This window comes from Protopterus annectens, chromosome 2.part1 (genome assembly GCF_019279795.1).
Source record: "Protopterus annectens isolate FY-2018-M chromosome 2.part1, PAN1.0, whole genome shotgun sequence".
Taxonomy (NCBI): domain Eukaryota; kingdom Metazoa; phylum Chordata; order Ceratodontiformes; family Protopteridae; genus Protopterus; species Protopterus annectens.
Genome location: NC_056729.1, coordinates 1,740,859,260 through 1,740,880,070, shown reverse-complemented (window position 1 = coordinate 1,740,880,070; position 20,811 = coordinate 1,740,859,260). Strand labels below are relative to the sequence as shown.

The 20,811-nt window shown below is 36.9% G+C and overlaps 1 protein-coding gene across 1 annotated transcript in view; it reads left to right on the top strand.

The window, feature by feature from the left end:
• The window catches only part of C1QTNF12 (C1q and TNF related 12), a 998,063-nt gene that overhangs the window by 411,715 nt on the left and 565,537 nt on the right, over nt 1–20,811 (top strand). Inside the window, exon 4 of the mRNA XM_044063195.1 lies at nt 2,377–2,558. Coding sequence (XP_043919130.1) covers nt 2,377–2,558 — 182 coding nt within the window. The remainder of the gene's footprint in view (nt 1–2,376; nt 2,559–20,811) is intronic.

Sequence of the window (20,811 nt, the reverse complement as noted above, 5' to 3'; positions counted from 1 at the left end):
TTTTTTCGGCTAATGCTTTCTTTAAACAGATATTACTGTGTACTCAGGCTGCTGTAAAACATGAGACCAACATGCATAATATGAGCACCTACGAAGGCTGAATTTGCAGCTATGTCTGATTGGGACACAATTCAACACGCACTACTGCAGTTGTAAAATACATTTATTTTGTTGTACAGCAAGGAGTCTTTCTTTTAATTGTGCATTCAACAAATTTTACCCATTCCTAGTTGCTATTCAGATTGTATGTTTTTGAGCTCGATTTTGTAAATATATATATATATGTATATATGTGTGTGTGTGTGTGTGTGTGTGTGTGTGTGTGTGTGTGTGTGTGTGTGTGTGTGTGTGTGTGTAAATGTTTTGTTTTTTGTTAAGTGAAGTACAAAACGGATCCATATGGATGCAATTCAGGTTCAGCATTGGGGCATGGTATGGTTAAAAATCTGTCCCAAAACTCTGTATCTTATAGACTCCTGTGTAAAGATTTATGTCTAGCATTCCTTACTGTTGTGCTCAAGCCTCCTTTTTAATTTTTGTTTATTTACCATTTATTGACTGAGGTAGAAGACTAGAGTAGAATGACCATTTTTAGGCTTTGCTATGGGTAAAAAATAGCAAAAGTGGGAATATGCAGAGCAGAAAACTACACATTTAACATCAAGCATGAGGACTACATAGTAAAATATCTTGCGTGTTTAATAAAAAAGCTTGCACATCACAGTATAGAGCACACAACAACAGATTTCTCTATTGTTGGACAAAAAGGTCTCATGGAAGGAAATGGAAGTGGACGGCTGTAATTTGGGGAAGCGGAGAAGCGGCATTGGAGAGAATGAGAAGAGGAGGACAGTTCTGGACATGAAACTGGAGAGGCGAGTTTGGGAAAGAGAGAGAGAAGAGAGTATGGGTACGAGTGTTAGGATAACTGACGATGATTAGTTTAGAAGGGAATGTGAGTAGAAAGGATAATGAGAGGAGGGCAGACTATCAGAGTTCAGGTGTTACCCTGTGGGAAGAAGCAGGTATATGCTGTTCTGTGAATAAGAAATTCTTGAGTTCATGTCAGAATTTGGCGAAGCTGGTGATGTCTCCTAGGTTTGCAGGGAATGATACCCATTTTGGAGGAGTCAATACCAAGAAGATGTAGTCACTGGACTAAAGTTTGGTAAATACAGTGGAATGCGAAAGGGAGGAGTGCAAGCTAACATTGTAGAAACATGTTTTTTTAGTGAGTCTGTTGGAGAAGAGGAAGCTATCTTGATATATCAATTTGTGGATTTGGTAGGCTAGGAAGAGTGTGCACCTTTCATTTATTGGAAACTGTAGCATGTGCTTGGACTAAATAATAGTGTTCTCCTTGGAGGATGGCAAGAGTAATGAGGCTGCCGATATGAGCGACTAATGTTTGCAGTGTGGCGTGCTTTTGTTGCAAACTTTAGCAATAATAAGACAATTGTATTCGAACTGTGGGAGAAGGACTCCTTTCCAAATGGCTAGTGTCACTTCTGTGTATAAGAAGTGCGATATTTTTTACTTCAGTAAAGGATACCATTGACTTTTGAATTAATAATTATAATGTGAAAATGAAAGTTATGGTACTGATCCACACAAATGCCAAGATATTTGAAATGTAGTGAGGTTTTAGGAGTTTTGCTTCACAGACTTGTATGCTCTATGAGTCCATGGGTATAATGATACATATATATATATATATATATATATATATATATATATATATATATACACATATATATATATACATATATATGTGTATACTGTGTACATATATAATTCATGTATACTTCTGCACATGTAAACTATTATAAAAAGCTGTTTTAAATTTAAATTACTGCACTTCATTTTGGATAATAAATCAAATCTAAAAAACCTGTCTTTACTGCTTGCTGTCAGAATAAATCATTCTTTCAGAAGGCTGTACCTTTTTTGACATTTTCCCAAGGGTTTCAGTAGGTATTCAACTTCAGTTGTTCAAATTAACCCAACTCAATACATTTCTTTGCTGATGAGAACTGAAAGGTTTATGAAAAAGTTCGAAAAGCAGTGTTTGATCCTTTCATTTTAGTAAGCTGGAGCCCAAATGTAACATATTTAGCCACTCGGTCCACTGAGAATATACTTGTATTTTGTTTATTTACTTACCAGATGGAACTGCAGTTCAAAAACTGTTTCAAAGTACATGTAATTTAACTGCTACTGCCAACTTTGTGTTTTAAAACTGTATGTACTGAGAATGCCACATTATGGAATGTTTCTTGCTGTATTATTGAGTTTGCTTGGCCTATGTTGTATTTTCTGGAATGTGTCTTTGCAAGGGCTACTTTGCATTAATAAGTGTTTTTGTTATTTTTGCAGAAGCAACTGAGCGTCGCACAGTGATTATTAGCCATGCAGACCCCAGTGTTGTCCCGCCTCCCTTACTGCTGCTGGAAGAAGTACCACTGTATAAACAAGTAGAAGAAGCATTTCACTGCAAGTTGAAGGGTCCAGTCATTGCTGATAAGAGGACATTGGTGGAACTTCAGAACTTTCAAACAGTATGATTTTATAAATTGTAACTGCAATGAAGTATAACGTGGTGTTGCTTTATCTAAATCTCTTCTTCTGTTCCTCCTTTCTCCTGTTTTCCTGATGTATTTAAGTTGTAAAGTAGTCCAGTCAGTATAACGTGACTCCATGATGTAATTGTAGTAAGAAATCTGTTAGGAAAGTAAAGGGCAGTGTTTGTATTAGTTCAAGTTCTTTTACAGTTTAAATGCAAGGAGAGGGCAAGGGTCTTCTGCTTTAACATTTGGTTAGAAAGCCTACCTCTGGATCCTCACTCTGCATATTAAGACCAAAATACACATTGAATTATTTTCCTTTTTCACTTAGTTTTCACTTTTAAATAAACAAAATTAAAAAAAAAAATCATAGACTTTCACTCTGTTTCCACAAGGTTAGGATTTCAACTTTAGCAAAATACATGTATTCATCACATGGTGATTACAATCCCTACAAACAGTTCCTATTCTCATCTAAATAGAAATATCTCCAGCAATTCACTTTCTTCTGCCTGCACATCATTGATGTATAAATAACATTATTAGTAAAAAAGTGAACTGAAAAAGACGAAATATGGGATTATGGAGAACTGATACAGAAAGAGGAGAGGAAAAAATGGGGTAGGGTCAGTCATGCTGCTTCTTATTTTATATGAAATTGTGGTGGGTAGTAGCTAAGCAAGGTAGATGGTGTTAGATTAACGGATGAAAGACTATCTGATTTTATTGGTTTATAGCAATAATGAGCTCTGAATAATCATTTTATCATCTTTTAGAGTGACTTTGCTGTATTGGTTATAGGAGGCCATCTTAGTTTGGTTTTATATTATTTATTCCTAGGTACTGAAGCATTTCCACTACATACATTTTTCTGAACAAAGCCTTTATTGATTCACAACCATAAATAAATATTTAACAACTAACAGTATGTGAGAATGCACATATAAAATACAGTCTTGGTATAGCTGGAAACAATCACAACTACAGTCTAAATTAACCATTCCAATTATAGTGCGTTGGTTTACTTATAAAAGTAAACAACTTAGAGACACTAAGGATGGCTTTATAGCAATGTTAGGCAGGCCTTCTCCTTGCATATTTTAAAGAATGACTAGTCCTAAAGCTACTATCCATAGGTTCATATGTTAGTGCAAAGTTATCTGCACTGAGCAGCGCTGCTTTATTGATCATCCTTAGCCTGCAGAAAGTATAAGTCCCTCTTGTAGTCTCAGCGCTACAAGCACAGTCCTTTTAAATTAACCCATTCCCTTCCCTAATAAAACATACGGCAAGAGCCTGCTATCATGGATGGGCAGTTTCCCATCATCTCTCTGGCCAGCCTGATAGACATGGGCATCTTGAGGCAATGTAGCAACTGTCTCATGTATACTGACAACCACTTACTCCTGAAACAAACAAATACTTTATGTGACAGGTGTAGTTACACTATGAAATTAGAGGCAAGACTCTCATATAAGGACAAATCAAATGCAAACAAAGTTGTCAGCACACACACACACTTCCCACACTAAATAAGGACACAACACATAAACCCACATATGTGGTGGTCCTCACTAGTAACTTGCCTAAAGATCAGAGGCCTCCTAAATATAAACCACTTGCACACATAACAATGCAAAACAATGACAACACATAATAACACACACACCAGTGTCTCAACAAATAAGCCAATAAGGCGTTACACCATAAAACCTAATGTATTGGTCATAGGTGACTCCATTATGAGACACACGGATGTTCCCATCTCCAGGTTGGATAAGGAGTGGATTACAGTTAGCTGCCTGTCAGGTGCCAGAATCCATCAAGTCCCTCAAGCACTCAAGTCACTTAACCACAAGTATCAGTATGACTCCATCATAGTCCATATCGGGGTGAAAGACTTGAGACATACTTCACTGGACTATATGAAGAGAGACATGACTGAACTCTCAGATTATTTGTCACAGGCAAGTATAAGCCTAGCCTTAAGCAGAATTCTACCTTATCCAAGGATGATGCCACAATACAAAAGAAATGATTAACTTTAACAATTGGCTTAGCTTCTGGTGTCAGTCCAAGGGGATCCAGTATCTGTCAGCCTGGGAAGACATGGTTGACAGGTCATGCTGCTTTGCCACAGATAGACTGCACCTGTTTTCTCTAGGCTTTCTGACACTTGCAAAGGCATTAGTCACCCCTATTGTGCCTTTTTAGGCATTGTCAAAACAACCAACCTCCCAACATAATAAAATCCTCCCTAGAGAAAGTCAAGGTTCTGCTGCTTAATGCTACGAGTCTAAGCAAGAAACTGAAGATGCTGCCATCTGTGCAGTCATAGAGACATGGTTTAAAGGTGCAGAAAGCACCCTGGCCATGCAGGGCTACAGTGCCTTCCATATGTTCATATCACAAACTGAGGGTGAGAGAACCAAAGGAGGAGGTCTATCCATCTTTATTAAGAATAAGTACACCTTGAGACTGGTCAAACAGTATGACTTTCTTGAGCTACTCCATGTCCAATTAACTATAGGCAAAGCCCCCTACCAAATCATAGCTAGCTACTGCTCCCCCACCATGAAACAGGAAAAGCATACCACATACCTGGATTTACTGGAGTCACTTGCCATACAGCCCAACACCTTACTCATGGATGATTTTAATTATCCTACTATCGCCTGGGAAACATATACAGCCACAAACGTGCTGGCTCAGAGGTTCTGGACATTTCATCCTCTTGTGACTGTGCTGCTCTGGAACAGCTAGTTAGCACACTCACAAGAGGCTGAAATGTCTGGACAGAGTACTCACTAACATGGGAGAGCATAGTGCTGCCCCCATTTGATGTCTTCCCTGTTAAGATCAGACCATAAATCAGTCTTGTTCAATGTAATTATAAGACCAGATACCCCATCAAGCTCAAAAATGCATAAGAATTTTTCAAATACTCCTACTAAGTGATGGTATAAGACGTTTCAAAGCCCCCTTCGAATGCAAATAACATGTACTCCTATGCAGAGGTGTATTCCAATGCACTATATAACCATTTAAGCAGTTGTATATAATTGGCTGTACCTGACCAGATTAAAAACAGATCTGCTGAAAAAAACAAGCCACCCTGGTGGACTCTTATTATAAACAGGCTATACAACAAGAAAAAGAAACTAATGTCCAAGAACAAGAGGGAACTGGCTCTGCAGAGGAAGAAATCCCCCTCTAGTCTAAACAAACAAATTAGAGATCTGGTCAAGTCCTCCAAATCTAATTATGATGCAAAAATAGCTTCCCTAGCTAAGGATAATCACAAGGCATTCCTTAACTATATCTGAAATCTTAAAAGGGAATACCCAGCTATGCAGTGAACTGGTTGTGGATTGCACCAGGAATACTCTACTGGTTGTACCTGCTAGCTAACAGATTTGGAGCAAACTTCACCTCCCTGTCCCCTCCAGTCATCCCCCAAAATACACCTGCCACCATTCCTCAGCTTATTATCTCAAGAGAAAAGGTCATCTCTGTCCTCTGAAAGGCCAAAAATACGGCATCAGTGGGACCAGACACCATCCCAGGATGTCATTTAAGCAACTTAAAACATGACCTAGCAGACCCACTTAGATCTCTGTTTAACCACAGCATGCGAACTGGCTATCTTCCAGCAGAATGGAGGACAGCAACAGTAATTCCTCTGCACAAAGGAGGACCATCAGCTGAACATCAACTGACCCTGGGAATTATAGGTTCATAAGCTTGACTAGCCTGATCTGCAAGGCCATGGAAAGAATTATTATGGACCTTATTAACAAGGACATAGGTAATCTCCAAACTCTGGACCCAACTCAGTTCGAATTTGTTAAAGGTAGCTCATGCCTGTTAAATATGGTTAATTTCTTCAAGAATGTCACCAAGGCCTTGGACAAGGGAAAGTCAGTGCATACTGCTTATCTTGAGCTAGTCAAAGCATTTGACACAATGCCTCACTTAAGTATTACAGAGAAACTTTCCCAACTGGGAATTAATCCCTGCATTACCAGACGGGTAGCCAACTGGCTCACTGACAGGGCACATACTTCAAAAGTGAGTGACTTCACCTCTAGGAAAGATCAGTCACTAGTGGCATACCAGGGGGGTCTGTTCTGGGCCCCTTACTGTTCAGAATTTATTTCTCAGAAGTCCAGGCAAACTTGGATGCCTGTGGCCGACCAAGTTTGATGGGTTCCCCTTTATAATCTCGAAATACTGAAATCTCAAATTTCAGTATCTCAAGACCATAAAGGTGAATTTGTAAAATAGCAAAAGTGCATAATCGCAAATTCGAATATCTTGAATTCGCAGTTATGGCTTTACACTACGTTACATGCGGTTGTTTGTGTGTATGATGTCTGGTGTTGTGTGTGGATTTAGGTGCGATTTAAGGTAAGTGAATGTTTTGTAAGGATTTTGGGTGGGAGATTGGATGTATGTGAGTGTGTTTGTAAGTTGTATGTGTGGGTTAGGGTAGGTAGGTGAAAGTATAAGTGTGTAAGTGTTGGCTGTGTTGGTGTTTGTATATGTGTGGTGTGTGTGTGTGTGTGTGTGTGTGTGTGTGTGTGTGTGTGTGTGTGTGTGTGTGTGTGTGTGTCTGTGCGAGGGACTGTAGAATGTCTGAGTGTGAGTTTGCTGTCTTTTCCTGTTTGTGCGATCTTGGTGTTAGTATATATAAGTAGGGGGTGTGTGGGTGGTGCAGCCCCCAAGATGGAGGGTGCAGGGGGGCTTGCCCCCCTGCTTATATGTAGTTTAGGTGTGTTGATGTGTGTATTGTGTTTTTGTATGTTTTTTTTGTTTGATTTGTTGTAGTATTGTTAGGATGGTGTATGTATTGTGTGGCGTATAGTGTGTTAATGTTCGTGATTTTGTTTTTTGCGGTTTTGGGGTTTCAGGATTTTGAGCATTTGCCTTTATGGTCTCAAGATACTGAAATTCAAGATTTCAGTATTTCGAGATTATAAAGGATAACCGTTTGATGATGATTGCATAGTCTAAAATCTGATTAAATAAGCTTTCCCTTTCTTTATAATTGGTGTAAGCATATAATGTTATAATTCTATACATTTGTTCTTTCCATTTTAAACACACAACAGTTAATCTTCCCATTTGTGTTAAAGTTACATCTAATATTTTAACTGTATTTCTACAGAATATGACTTTTCCAGAACACCTCTCATTTCCCAAATTCCAGATTATCTTTCTTCCCCATAGTTTCTGCATTTGTAATCTTTCTTCATTTGTTAAAAGTCATGTCTCTTTTGCTATAATTACATCTATAGCACATGTATTATACCACTCCAAAATCCCTTTCTTCTTATTATATTTTAATACTATTCACGTTTACAGAAAGCACTCAGTAATTTCATTTTGCCTTTTCCTTAGAATCATGTTTTCATATGTTCATGGCTAATTACTAGGCTAGCTTTCTTAATGGTCTCTTCTAAGGCTAGCTAGTTTCCCTCCCCGATGTGATAAACAAACATTGTACATTGTGTCTGTGAGTCAAACCCAATAACCGTTGTACCATCTGCCTGTCATTAGCTTTATATATTCGTTTTCATCCATTTTCTGCTAATTCCTTTACGTTTTCCTTTTCTGACCTTTTACCCTTTTACCAGTATAATTCTTTTTTCTTTTCCTACCTCCCAATGTATGTCTTCTTCATAACTTATTTCAAAACCTTCTTCGATGTCCTCTTTATTATTTTTCTCATTTCATTTTTCTCGCGTTTATTACTTCTAAACTTTCATCTCTTTTTCCTCTTATTTTCATTTTGCTATCCAGCCATAAATTTCCAATTTTGTTACGTTTATAACATTTCAATTCACATTTTTTGCATCATGTCCCATTTCTGCACAAATATAACATTTCCTTTTATCACAGTTACTTATCAAATGCCCTTCTTTTCCCAAAAGCATGTTTTGGGTTGCCCCCACTATTTTATGGCACCACTATTCCCTTCCACATTTATGATGCTTGATATATGTATACTTTTTTATTTCTATTTTTAACACAATACTATAATCGCACCCACCAGTCCATAAAACCCTTTTGTCATAAACATTTGCAATGTCCAGTACTTCTTTATATAAAGTTTTCAAATATCCTTTCACAAGCTCTCTTTCCACCTCTGTTCAAAATTGTGGTTGCATTTTCTTTCTTGTTTCCCCGTTAAATGCTTTTTTTCACATACATATTCCATGTTTTACTGTCCTTCTTTTTATCATATTCTTAAGAAAATTTTCCATTGATAAAACAGTCTCAAATATAATATCATAAAATGTTTCTATTAATTAAAGAATAAAAGCTTGTGCCTCATGTGAATTTACACTCCAAGGGGGCTATTAAATTGCCTCACATTTCACACGTCCATTTCTTTGTTTTCTATACTCTGAATTCTTAACCAAGTACTTCTGATTTTTTATTTACTGCTGCCTTCTTTTCTGCTGCTCCCCTTTTGCCATTTACTTTATCTGCGTATGTTTTCTTTTCCATCTCACCACTATTTTTAAAGATTTTGTCTGCATCCCTTTTTTGTATTTTCTACATAATGCCCCCCGAGGCAATGTCTCCTTCATTTTCTGGCTCACTCAGTATCACCATTTCTTTAAGTAAATCATCCCGCAACATCCCGACTAGAGGGCTACAATTATACATCCATCAATTGCTGACTTATTGCCATCAAACTGATTTCTTTGAAGCATTCCCTTAGAATTCTGCACATATTCTCTAGTCTCGAAAGTTGCTTTGTCCTCCATTGCTCTTACATAGAATCCTGCACATATTCTCTAGTCTCGATAGTTGCTTTGTCCTCCATTGCTCTTACATAGAATCCTGCACATATTCTCTAGTCTCGATAGTTGCTTTGTCCTTCATTGCTCTTACATAGAATCCTGCACATATTCTCTAGTCTCGATAGTTGCTTTGTCCTCCATTGCTCTTACATAGAATCCTGCACATATTCTCTAGTCTCGATAGTTGCTTTGTCCTCCATTGCTCTTACATAGAATTCTGCACATATTCTCTAGTCTCAATAGTTGCTTTGTCCTCCATTGCTCTTACATAGAATCCTGCACATATTCTCTAGTCTCGATAGTTGCTTTGTCCTCCATTGCTCTTACATAGAATTCTGCACATATTCTCTAGTCTCAATAGTTGCTTTGCCCTCCATTGCTCTCACCGCTCCATTATCTCCTTCTCTCTCCATCTGCCTCCCTGTGTCTCTGGGCTGCCTCTGCAAGGAATGTAAACAGGAAGTGCACCTGCAAAATGGGTCCTACTTGTAACAATGACAGAAGACGTTCTCCAAATAGTAAAAATATCATCTTGTGTCACCCCTAAAAAGAGGCTATTAGCCCAGTGGGACTAACCTGGTCAACAAAGGATAAATAAATAAAATGAATAACTAACTAACTTACTAACTAACTAACTAACTAAATGTAAAGTTTACACTCGACAGGTCCCAGTCTGGCATAACTAACCGTAAGTGTCGCTGGGGCAGTCTGACAATCCATGATCTGAATCTGTGCCTATGATAATTTCATATAAAGTGCAAGAGAAGGGTGACACTCAAATGTTTAAGTCAGTATTTTAATGAAGTCAAGAAATGTGCCTGTATGGGTAATCTAACAATGGTGCTGCAAGCATTTTGACTACTTCCACTCTGGCATCAGTTGCAAATGAAGTTCAAACCAAGAATGAGATCATAAAAAATACCCTCCTCCAGAAGGGCTCTAAATTATGAGCTGCCATTGTGCCCATATCAGAATACAAGATGATGCTCATGTATTTGGGAGAAGTGACGCACTACTTGGAGGGGTAGCTTCTCTGTAGAGTGCTGTGGTTTCCTTGCTGCAGTATTAAAAATAAAAGCTTCAGATTTACTTTGGTTTAGTTTTAATCCTAAAAGGTTGTAAAATTTCCTCCACAAAGATTGAGAATCTTTCAAAGTGTTTTGGGAAAGCACCTTGCAACCATCATAAGAAAATAAGCCTGAGTTACTACACCCATCAGATTTCATCCATTCAGTTAGCTTAAGTGGTTTAGAATCCTATAGCTAGGAAAAAAAGGGCGAACAATACTGGGTATACTTGACAAATTCCCAGTTGCAGGGTAAAAATCTAGACACTACATTGTTATTTATTACTGTAGCCATCGGGCTGGAATAAAGAGTTTGGATGGAGCAGAGAAAGGCCTCTTGTAACCCAATGGTAGTCATAATTTCCCATAGATGTTCCCATTTTATAGCGTGAAAAGCCTCATAAATATCCAGCAGAAAGGCCACAGCTGGTTACAGAATGTCGGTGAGGCCGTGCATGTATAGACAAATAAGTGTGTAAACAAACCAAATGTAAACCAAAAGAAACGGACTTGCTCGACGAAAGTATGATGGCACAAAACCCACAAAAAACGAGTATCCACCTGAGTAATACTCAGCAAGGGTTTAATATAACGAATCCACAAAGCGTAAAAAAAGACAGTATAAATTAAGCGCTTCCGTTTGGCTCCTGCCAAACTTTTTCAAAAACAGTTATACATCACTTCCTGTTGTTTAAATAGATTAAATCAGTGATGTAAGCAGTTGAGTTCATTCAAAAAATTAAAGAAATAACATGTCTTAAAAGCTTTTAGCAATGTAGAACCAATACATTAAAAACAATACTATAACAAACAGTGCAAATACTGTCTCCGTAAACAATACGCTGAAATCTATGCTAAACAATTACTTGTATGGTTATCACAAGTCTTTGTGAAATTGTGATAAAACATCAAACTTAAATTTCTATGAGATGTGTAAAGCGTACATAAAAAATACATCAAAAAATACATCAAAAGAATACATCAAAAGAAGCAGCGTGTAATCAGCATATGAAGAAAGTTTGCTCACCACTAAAAATCCTTATTCAATCAAGTCCAAATTGTGTGGAATATATGCATTAATCCAATAAATTTATGTACATGGAAGTAAAACATCCCTTAATGTCTAATGATGCTAGCGAATGTGCACTTGTGTATAAAAGCGCTCAGACCATATTCGTGAGGTTTTAAAGCCAGCCTCTGAAAAAATACAATAAAAGTAATAATGATAATTATTAATTTATTCCATGAATGATGTTTGAAATATAAATTTATAAATTGTATGTGTGTTTGTAAATACATGATACCAATAGTTATATAAATATGTAAATAATTTCTTAGTTGACCCACAACAATATCTCTAAAAATAGACACAATACGTTAATGGTAATATCGTAATAGATGATAAATGCATGAATTAAGTAATGCATTAAGTTAATATTCCATAAAAGTTTTAATTAATATTCCTTAAAATATATCAATATAAATATTCATTTTATTTTTAATGTAATTATAAAATCTAGTATTAGATATAAAATATGAAATAAATAATTAAATAATTAATTAATTAGTTTATAAATTAATAATTTTAATAAATATTCTATTAAATAACAATAAAAATAAGAAACATTTTTTATCTAACTAGTGATTTCAATTTTAAAATACTACCAATAGATAAACAATTATTTAAACCTGGCCAATAATTAGCATTCAATCTTAGTTGCCATTCTAGCTCACATCTTTCTAATAATAATTGCCAGGCCCCACCTCTGATGTCTACCTTCAGGACATCCAATACTACAAATCTAAAGTTGTGCGATGTATTTGTACTAATGTGTTTGGCTAAAGCATTTAATTCATTTCCATCTCTTATGGCCCTTATGTGTTTACCTATACGTTCTTTCAGTTTCCTTTCTGTTTTACCTATGTAAAATGAGGTACAATCATTACATAAGGCACAATACACAACTTTTTCTGTATAACAGCAAGCTTTTTCCTTTAAACAAATCTTTATATTGTTTATCCTCAATTCATTCGTTTCAAATACATACTTACAATATTTGCATCTACCACATCTAAAAGTTTTCCCATGTTTTGTTTTGTACGTGTTTTCCAAGTGTTTTTTCAAGTTCATGCCTTTTTTGTAGACTATAGATGGAGTATTAGTAAAAAGAGAGTGCAATGTTGTATCCGCCTTAATGAGCTGCCAATTCTTTCTTAAGATGTTGTCTATAGAAGTACTGTCAGAATTAAAACTTGTAATGAAACTCTTAGTAAATGATAACATTCCTGTATTGTTTGGTGTTTCAGTATCAATGTGAATCATTGTAGTATGATTATTAGTGTTGTTGTCCGAATTTACCGCATTTGAACTCGATACGTTTAGTATAGTTTTGTCTACCTGATTTAATAAAGGTATGAAATGTAAATTGTCTCTTTTATAAACTACTTCACTCATAATATTGTATATTAAATTGTCAGGATAACCTCTATTTTTAAACATGTCGCACAAATTCAGACATTCAGCTATGAAGTCATCTCTTTTACTAATCATTCTAGAGGCCCTAACAAATTGGCCCTTTAAAACAGCTCTCTTCTGGGTGTAAGGGTGGCAGCTGTTAAAATGCAATAAACTATTACTGTATGTCTCTTTTCTGTATATTTTTGATTTGAACTCTCCTTCCATAATGCCCTTTTCCAGTAAAACGTCCAAATAAGATATGGAGGTGGAATTTATAGTGGCTGTAAATTTTAAAAAGGTAGTTGTTGAGTTAATATAGTTTAAAAATTCATCTAATTTATCACTATTACCATTCCACAAAATAAATATGTCATCCAAGAAATGTAGATAAATTTTACAAAAGTTAAAAAATATTGAATTAAAACGTACGTCTTCTCCCACATGTACATTACTATGTTTGCATAAAGGCCTCCACACGGTGAACCCATAGACACTCCTTCACTTTGCAAGTAAATGTTGTTGTTAAAAATTATAAAATTATTCCTTAAAATAATGTCAATAAGTTGATCAAACAAATTAATACTCGTTTGATTTAGACCCTTTTCATCCAAAAATAAATTAAACCAATCTATACCAGTATCATGAGGAATAACAGAATATAAATCTTTGACGTCGATAGTGACAAATATATCATTCACATTGTATTCAGTAGAACCGATAGTGGATAAAAAGTCCCATGAATCTTTCAATAAATGTTTTTCCATGTATATATACTTTTTTAACTTGTTGTCAATAAATTTTGCTATAGGATTTGTGATGGACCCCTGTGCATCCACAAAAGGTCTAAAAGGGGGGTTTTCTAAATCTTTATGGATTTTAGGCACCCCAAACATTGTTGGAGTCCTGGGGTGACAAATATTTAAGTAATTAAATTCATCTATGTCAATAAGACCTTCAATGAATAGATCATAGATGATACCTCTAATACGTCTATAAGCCGTGTTTAGTTCATTAAGTGAACTCGACATGTATGTGTTACTGTTTAATATTTTTTCTAATGCATTATTATAGTCATAAGTATTGAATATAGTCATCCCGCCCCCCCCTGTCAGGTTTTATGAATCTAATATTTTTTGCCTCCTTTAACATATTTAAAGTACTATACTCATTTCTTGACAAGTTGTAATTCTTATTCCTATTACTGTGTGCATTATGAGCACGAAAATCAAGTTCACACATTCTTTCAAATATATCCAATGTTGGATGAAGAGGAGGAATAAAGGAACTGGAAACATATAATGGTTTCATTACTTGATCGTTGTTGTGAAATAATAAACCTAAATTTAATTTTCTAACGAATAATTTCAAGTCAATAATGGAAGACACCATGTTCATTTTGTTACTAGGAATGAACGTCTGACCTCGTGAAAACAAGTCACAAATATTGTGATCAAAAGTAAAATTAGAATAGTTGTACACAGTGAAATCACCAGTGGTGTTAGAGTACGTAATGGGCTTCTGATTAGTCGACATGCCAAACAACATATCGCGCTCTAGTGCCCCCTCCACTGGCCCCTGTTGTTGTTGCTCCGCCCTCTGGAAAAACTTCCACGTGTGTAAGTCTGATTCTGTGGACCCCAGTTTTTCTGATTTTGGTGTTGAAAAGATTGTTGCCGTTGAATTAGTCTTTTTGATCTCCGAAGGGGTGGAAACATCTCTGCCTCTAAAAAAGTGTTCTCCTCAAATTCACTGTCGTCACCCATGGTATTAGAGTTAAAGTTATTGATGTTATTACTGTTTCCACTAGCATTAGATGTTAATTTTGCTCCCCATTGTTGAGACAAAGGGGGTGCAGGATACACTGTGCCTTGACCATAAGAGTTAATATCACGTTCAAGTTTTTTAAATTTTCTATCTTTTATAATCTTCATTTTTTCATCAATTGATTTAAAAATTCGATGGTAATCAAAGTCATTATTGTTAAAAGCTGGATCATTTTTTACAATGGAATTCAATTCATTAGCTTTTTCAGTCAATAAATCAATGGTCTTTTTGTTATCACCTATGACTAAATTCATATAATCAATACCGAATTTATCAAACAATTTAATTAAATCTGTATGTAATGGTGACTTAACCATAAGCCCTGTAGGGAATCTCCAAACTCGTAGTCCCTTTGGAACAATACTTTTCTTAATGCATTCATAAAAATAATTATTGTCCATTTGTAATTTTTTGATCTTTAGAAGAACATAGTCTAAATCAGATAGTTTGTCATTAAATTACTTCTGCGTACCTGTAGTAGTCTTCGTGGTCGTTGAAAAACCATAAGTGTTATTTAACCACGAAGAAATTTCATTTTTCCTGTTTGTGTTTAAATCAACTGAGGTAGATGGTTGTTCATTGTCTCCTACACTGGTTCGCCTGTCCAGTAGTAAATGACCAGAAATTTGTTCGTTAGTTCCAGTCCCGTTAATGTCTACAAAAGGATTAGAATGAAGAGTTAAATTTAAACCTTGCGATAAAGTACGCTGCTCCAATCGATCAATTCTGTCCGTTAACTTCTCAATAAGCTGTGTCAGGCTACACAAAATGCTTTCAGGTGCCGTTTCAACCTCCGTTTCAGCCATGTCCATACCACAAACCAAGATGATAAGAGTGTAAACAAACCAAACGTAAACCAAAAGAAACGGACTTGCTCGACGAAAGTATGATGGCACAAAACCCACAAAAAACGAGTATCCACCTGAGTAATACTCAGCAAGGGTTTAATATAACGAATCCACAAAGCGTAAAAAAAGGCAGTATAAATTAAGCGCTTTCATTTGGCTCCTGCCAAACTTTTTCAAAAACAGTTATACATCACTTCCTGTTGTTTAAATAGATTAAATCAGTGATGTAAGCAGTTGAGTTCATTCAAAAAGTGATGTATAACTGTTTTTGAAAAAGTTTGGCAGGTGCCAAACGAAAGCACTTAATTTATACTGTCTTTTTTATGCTTTGTGGATTTGTTATATTAAACCCTTGCTGAGTATTACTCAGGTGGATACTCGTTTTTTGTGGGTTTTGTGCCATCATACTTTCGTCGAGCAAGTCCGTTTCTTTTGGTTTATGTATAGACAAATGATGGTCAGATGATCTTCACTTAGTCTACCCTTACCAAACCCTGGTTGTATGGGTGAGATCACATGATCTTCCCTCGATATACCCTTACCAACCCTGCTTGTATGGGTGAGATCACATGATCTGCACTCAATTTACCCTTACCAAACCCTGCTTGGTAAAGTAAGGTAAGGTAAGGTACAATGTTTGGTTGTCACATTGGGGAGGGAAACTGGTTAGCCTTATAACAGACCATTAAGAAAGCTATCCTAGTACTTAGCCATGAACTTATGAAAACATGAATCTAAGGAAAAGGGAAAATGAAATTATTGAGTGCTTTCTGTAAACGTGAATAGTATTAAAATATAATAAGAAGAAAGGGATTTTGGAGTGGTATAATACTTGTGATATAGATAGCATGATCCACCCTCAATCTACCCTTACCAAACCCTGCTTGTGTGGGCGAGATCACATGATCTGCACTACATCTACCCTTACCAAACCCTGCTGGTGTGGGTGTGATCACATGATCTGCACTACATCTATCCTTACCAAACCATGCTGGTGTGGGCGAGATCACATGATCTGCACTACATCTACCCTTACCAAACCCTGCTTGTGTGGGCGAGATCACATGATCTGCACTACATCTACCCTTACCAAACCCTGCTGGTGTGGGTGTGATCACATGATCTGCACTACATCTAACCTTACCAAACCATGCTGGTGTGGGCGAGATCACATGATCTGCACTACATCTACCCTTACCAATCCCTGCTGGTGTGGGCAAGATCACATGATCTGCACTACATCTACCCTTACCAAACCCTGCTTGTGTGGGCGAGATCACATGATCTGCACTACATCTACCCTTACCAAACCATGCTGGTGTGGGTGTGATCACATGATCTGCACTACATCTAACCTTACCAAACTCTGCTGGTGTGGACGAGATCACATGATCTGCACTACATCTACCCTTACCAAACCCTGCTGGTGTGGGCAAGATCACATGATCTGCACTACATCTACCCTTACCAAACCCTGCTTGTGTGGGCGAGATCACATGATCTGCACTACATCTACCCTTACCAAACTCTGCTGGTGTGGGTGTGATCACATGATCTGCACTAGATCTACCCTTACCAAACCCTGCTGGTGTGGGTGTGATCATAGAAGGCAAGACTGAAATAAGTATGCTGGTATAAATGCTGATGCCACTATTGATTAGGGATATATGTCTATAAACAGTGAATAGCTGAGAGTATTTATTGAGCTTAGGAAGAGCAACAATAAAGGAATCATCTGAGGATGACATAGCTGTCCTTTCTTTTGGTACTGCCAAACTAAATTTTTCAAAAGATCCAGAAGTATAGGGCACTGGACTTTATATGTTTCAGGACAAAATCCATCAGCAGCTGGGGCATTGCCAGGCAACATAATTTGAATGTCACTTTCTGTCTCCTGTACCTCAGTCAGTCGGGCCAAGTATGTAGATTGTTGAGACATTATAAATGGAAGAAGTGCCTTGGATGAAATTATTTTACTCTGTTAATTGTCTCACACATAGTACCCTTCTTTTGGCAATATAAATCTGTTAAATTTTCACAAATAGGGCATTAGTATCTTTTGTTGAAGTTGCCATCCTGTCTGTCTCCTGGTCCAAAACTTTAAGTGTAAGTTTACAGTTGTCAGTGCCAGAAAAGCTAGAAGTTTAGAAAGACAATTACTCTGAACCCAAGAATGAGTGCATACACAGCAAAAATATAGATGCACCCTCTCATGTTTCAGTAGGCACAATTGTTTGTGAAACAACTTATAGTCCTATAGTGCCTGCTGATCCTTAAATCTAGTGTTCTTACATTCAAGGAAAGCCTCATTCAGTTGTCTGTCAAGAATATTCAGCTTTGCCACCAACTTAGCTTTAGCTGCCATGCACAAACATTTAAGGTCTAACTTTAAAGTGTCCCATCAAATCGACATAGACAAAGGAAAAAGATCACTGGGTTCACTTAGACGACTTGCTCATTATTCACATATTTAATCCTTAGCCTTATAATCTTGAAGATAAGCTATTGATACTATCCATGGCACACTTTGTCCTTCCTCAGCCAAGAGTACAGATGACTACAGCAGCAGCACAGCATTCAGTGGGAGGGCTGTGATTATCATGACGCATTGACTGTAGGTAGATGGATGTCCTTGCCAGGGTAAAGTATCAAAGCTACTAGACTGCAACATGCTAGGGGTAATGTAGGTGAAACATCTTCTGTTGGATGCAGATATCTGGAGTGTGCAGATATCACCACTAATCCTTTAGCACTAGAATGTCAATGCCATGCTTAATAACTTTCTATGTTTGAGTATGCCTTTCAGAGTGGGGGAGGTTTCTATCCTTAACAGAATCAAGAGCGACATTGAACACACCTCCTATCAGGATAGCAGAACTGGGGAAGGTACATGATTCCCCTCAGGTGAATAACTCAGTATAGAGGAATGGGTGATCTACATTGCGGCTGTATATATTAACTAAGGTAATACTGGCATGGCATGTGCAGTCAAATTAGAATAATATTCCTATTTAGAGAAACTGCCTATTACTCGAACCAAATGTTTAGTAAATTTGTTTTCCTGCAAAAACGCACCTGCGGTATATTGATTAAACCAATGCTGTATAACACTGTGCTTAGTTTTAGTGCTCAATTCACAAACATTACCAGTTACATAATCTACCATATACACAAATGCGAATAACAAAACAATCTGAGAAACAACCCATCACCCACATCACAGTGACCCGAGGTGACATAAAAGTTACTAAATGCAAAAGTCCAATGTGATCTCTAGATTAAGAAGCACCAAACAGAGCTATACAAGGGTTGATTTGTCAGATCCAAGCACACACCTACCAAAGGAGTAACTAGGTATCAGTCCTGTTCACTCAGCCGTGGCAACATATGTCACCAACAAAATACTCTTTATTAAGCTGCAGTAGTTCAGGTCACTTTAATCCACATTTTGGATGGCTGATACATAGATTTGTTTCTTACCTTTAAGCTTGGTCATAAATGTTTCAGTACCTAAACCTTCCTGCTGCTGTCATGGTTGAGGCCTGCAGAGTCTGATGCATGAGCGTCGTCCATGGGCTTTTCAGTGCCTTCCACCATGCCACTTCAAGCATGTGTGAGGCACTCAGCTCCTTTTAGGTCACATAAAGAGAGAAAATGATTATCTACATCCAGATTGTCCTGGCTGATTCATCATCTGGCTTCTGCTTTGGCAAAATTGCTTCCTAGTTCTGGTCTCTGTGATTGCTAGCTGCTGGATAGCTGGTATACCTATGAACCTATGAACCTGTGAACCTATAGAACAAAAAGAATACGAACTGTCATGGCTGAAGCAAAACGTGTTTAATAGAACAATAAACAATCAACCAGATCGCTTCCTCAGACTAAAATACACCAACTTTCACTTAAAATTTAAACTTTGGAGCACCAACCAGAAAGTAGAATCAATTAACAAATTAGGTGAAAGCAATTTATCCATTACAAAATACATCTCATTAAAAAATGCAAGAATGCATAACATATAAGCAATATACCAATACTTAAAGCATTATACAAAAAATATACCAATAATTCATACTGGACAGTTATATCTATGTAAAAATCCTATTGTTTATTAAGCACTTCTAGTGTTTAACTGATTTAGCTTTCAAAAAGGGTTTAAGGGATGCCATTTCATTGAGTCCTGGATATTTATCTGCATTAAGCTGTATGATGCATCTTTATTCTATCTCCTCAGTCCTATTCTTCAGGTCACCCCCCCCCCGATGTTCTTAACCACCTTTTCCAGTACCAGGAATTTAAAAACATGATGAATACCCTCAGCTTCAACATGTTTGGCTAAGGCACTAGTTTCTTTCTTATTAGCTATATCCCTCATATGTTCTAAAATCCGCTCCTTAAGCATTCTGTTGGTTTTACCTACGTAAAAAACTTTACAGTATTGGCAAAAACTAAGGTATACCACATTCCTTGTCCTACAGTCCAAATAAAAATCCACTTCTATCCTAAGATTCTGTTCAGGACATTGGAAAATAGACCCTGAAAAAAATATACTTACATGCTGTACAATTTCTACATGGGTATGTCCCTATTCTATTGGATAGTTCCCAAGATTTATTACCTGATGTTGTATAACATAGTTGTCTTTTAAGTGATTTCTATTTGTGCATGAAAAATGTGGTCTTGGGTCGATAACCCCCTCCAATTCTTTTGTAGGTGTGAGAATGTCCAAATCTCTCTTAAAAATGTCACAGAATTAATTGATATCACTTGCAAAAGGTATTGGGAGCCAAAGTTTTTCTTTTATTGTATCACATTCTGGGGCCACATACACTGGGTCACCCTACTCAGGAAGTTATCTCTTAGTAGTGACATAGCTCCAGCCAATCCCGTGTCACTGTTGTGTAGTCTGCTCATCCATAGGAACTGCCCTTTCATCATATTTTACTGACATGTCTGGGGTGCATACTTCTCTTGTGTAACAGGGAATTTCTCCTCCTAGGCTTCCTATATAACCCTGTTACTATTCCCCCTAAGTCGGATTTCTTGACCAGAATGTCCAAAAATTCAATCTAGCCAACACCTTTTGGGGCCAGTCAGTCACTCCAAAACAATAAGTTAGGACAGGAAGACCAAATTGATTTACAGCGTGAATTTTGTTCCTAGATGTCAGTGCTGTTTTCAGGATTAATTTAAGTCTTCTAAAATATTCCTTACCAAGTTTTATTCACATTTGTTC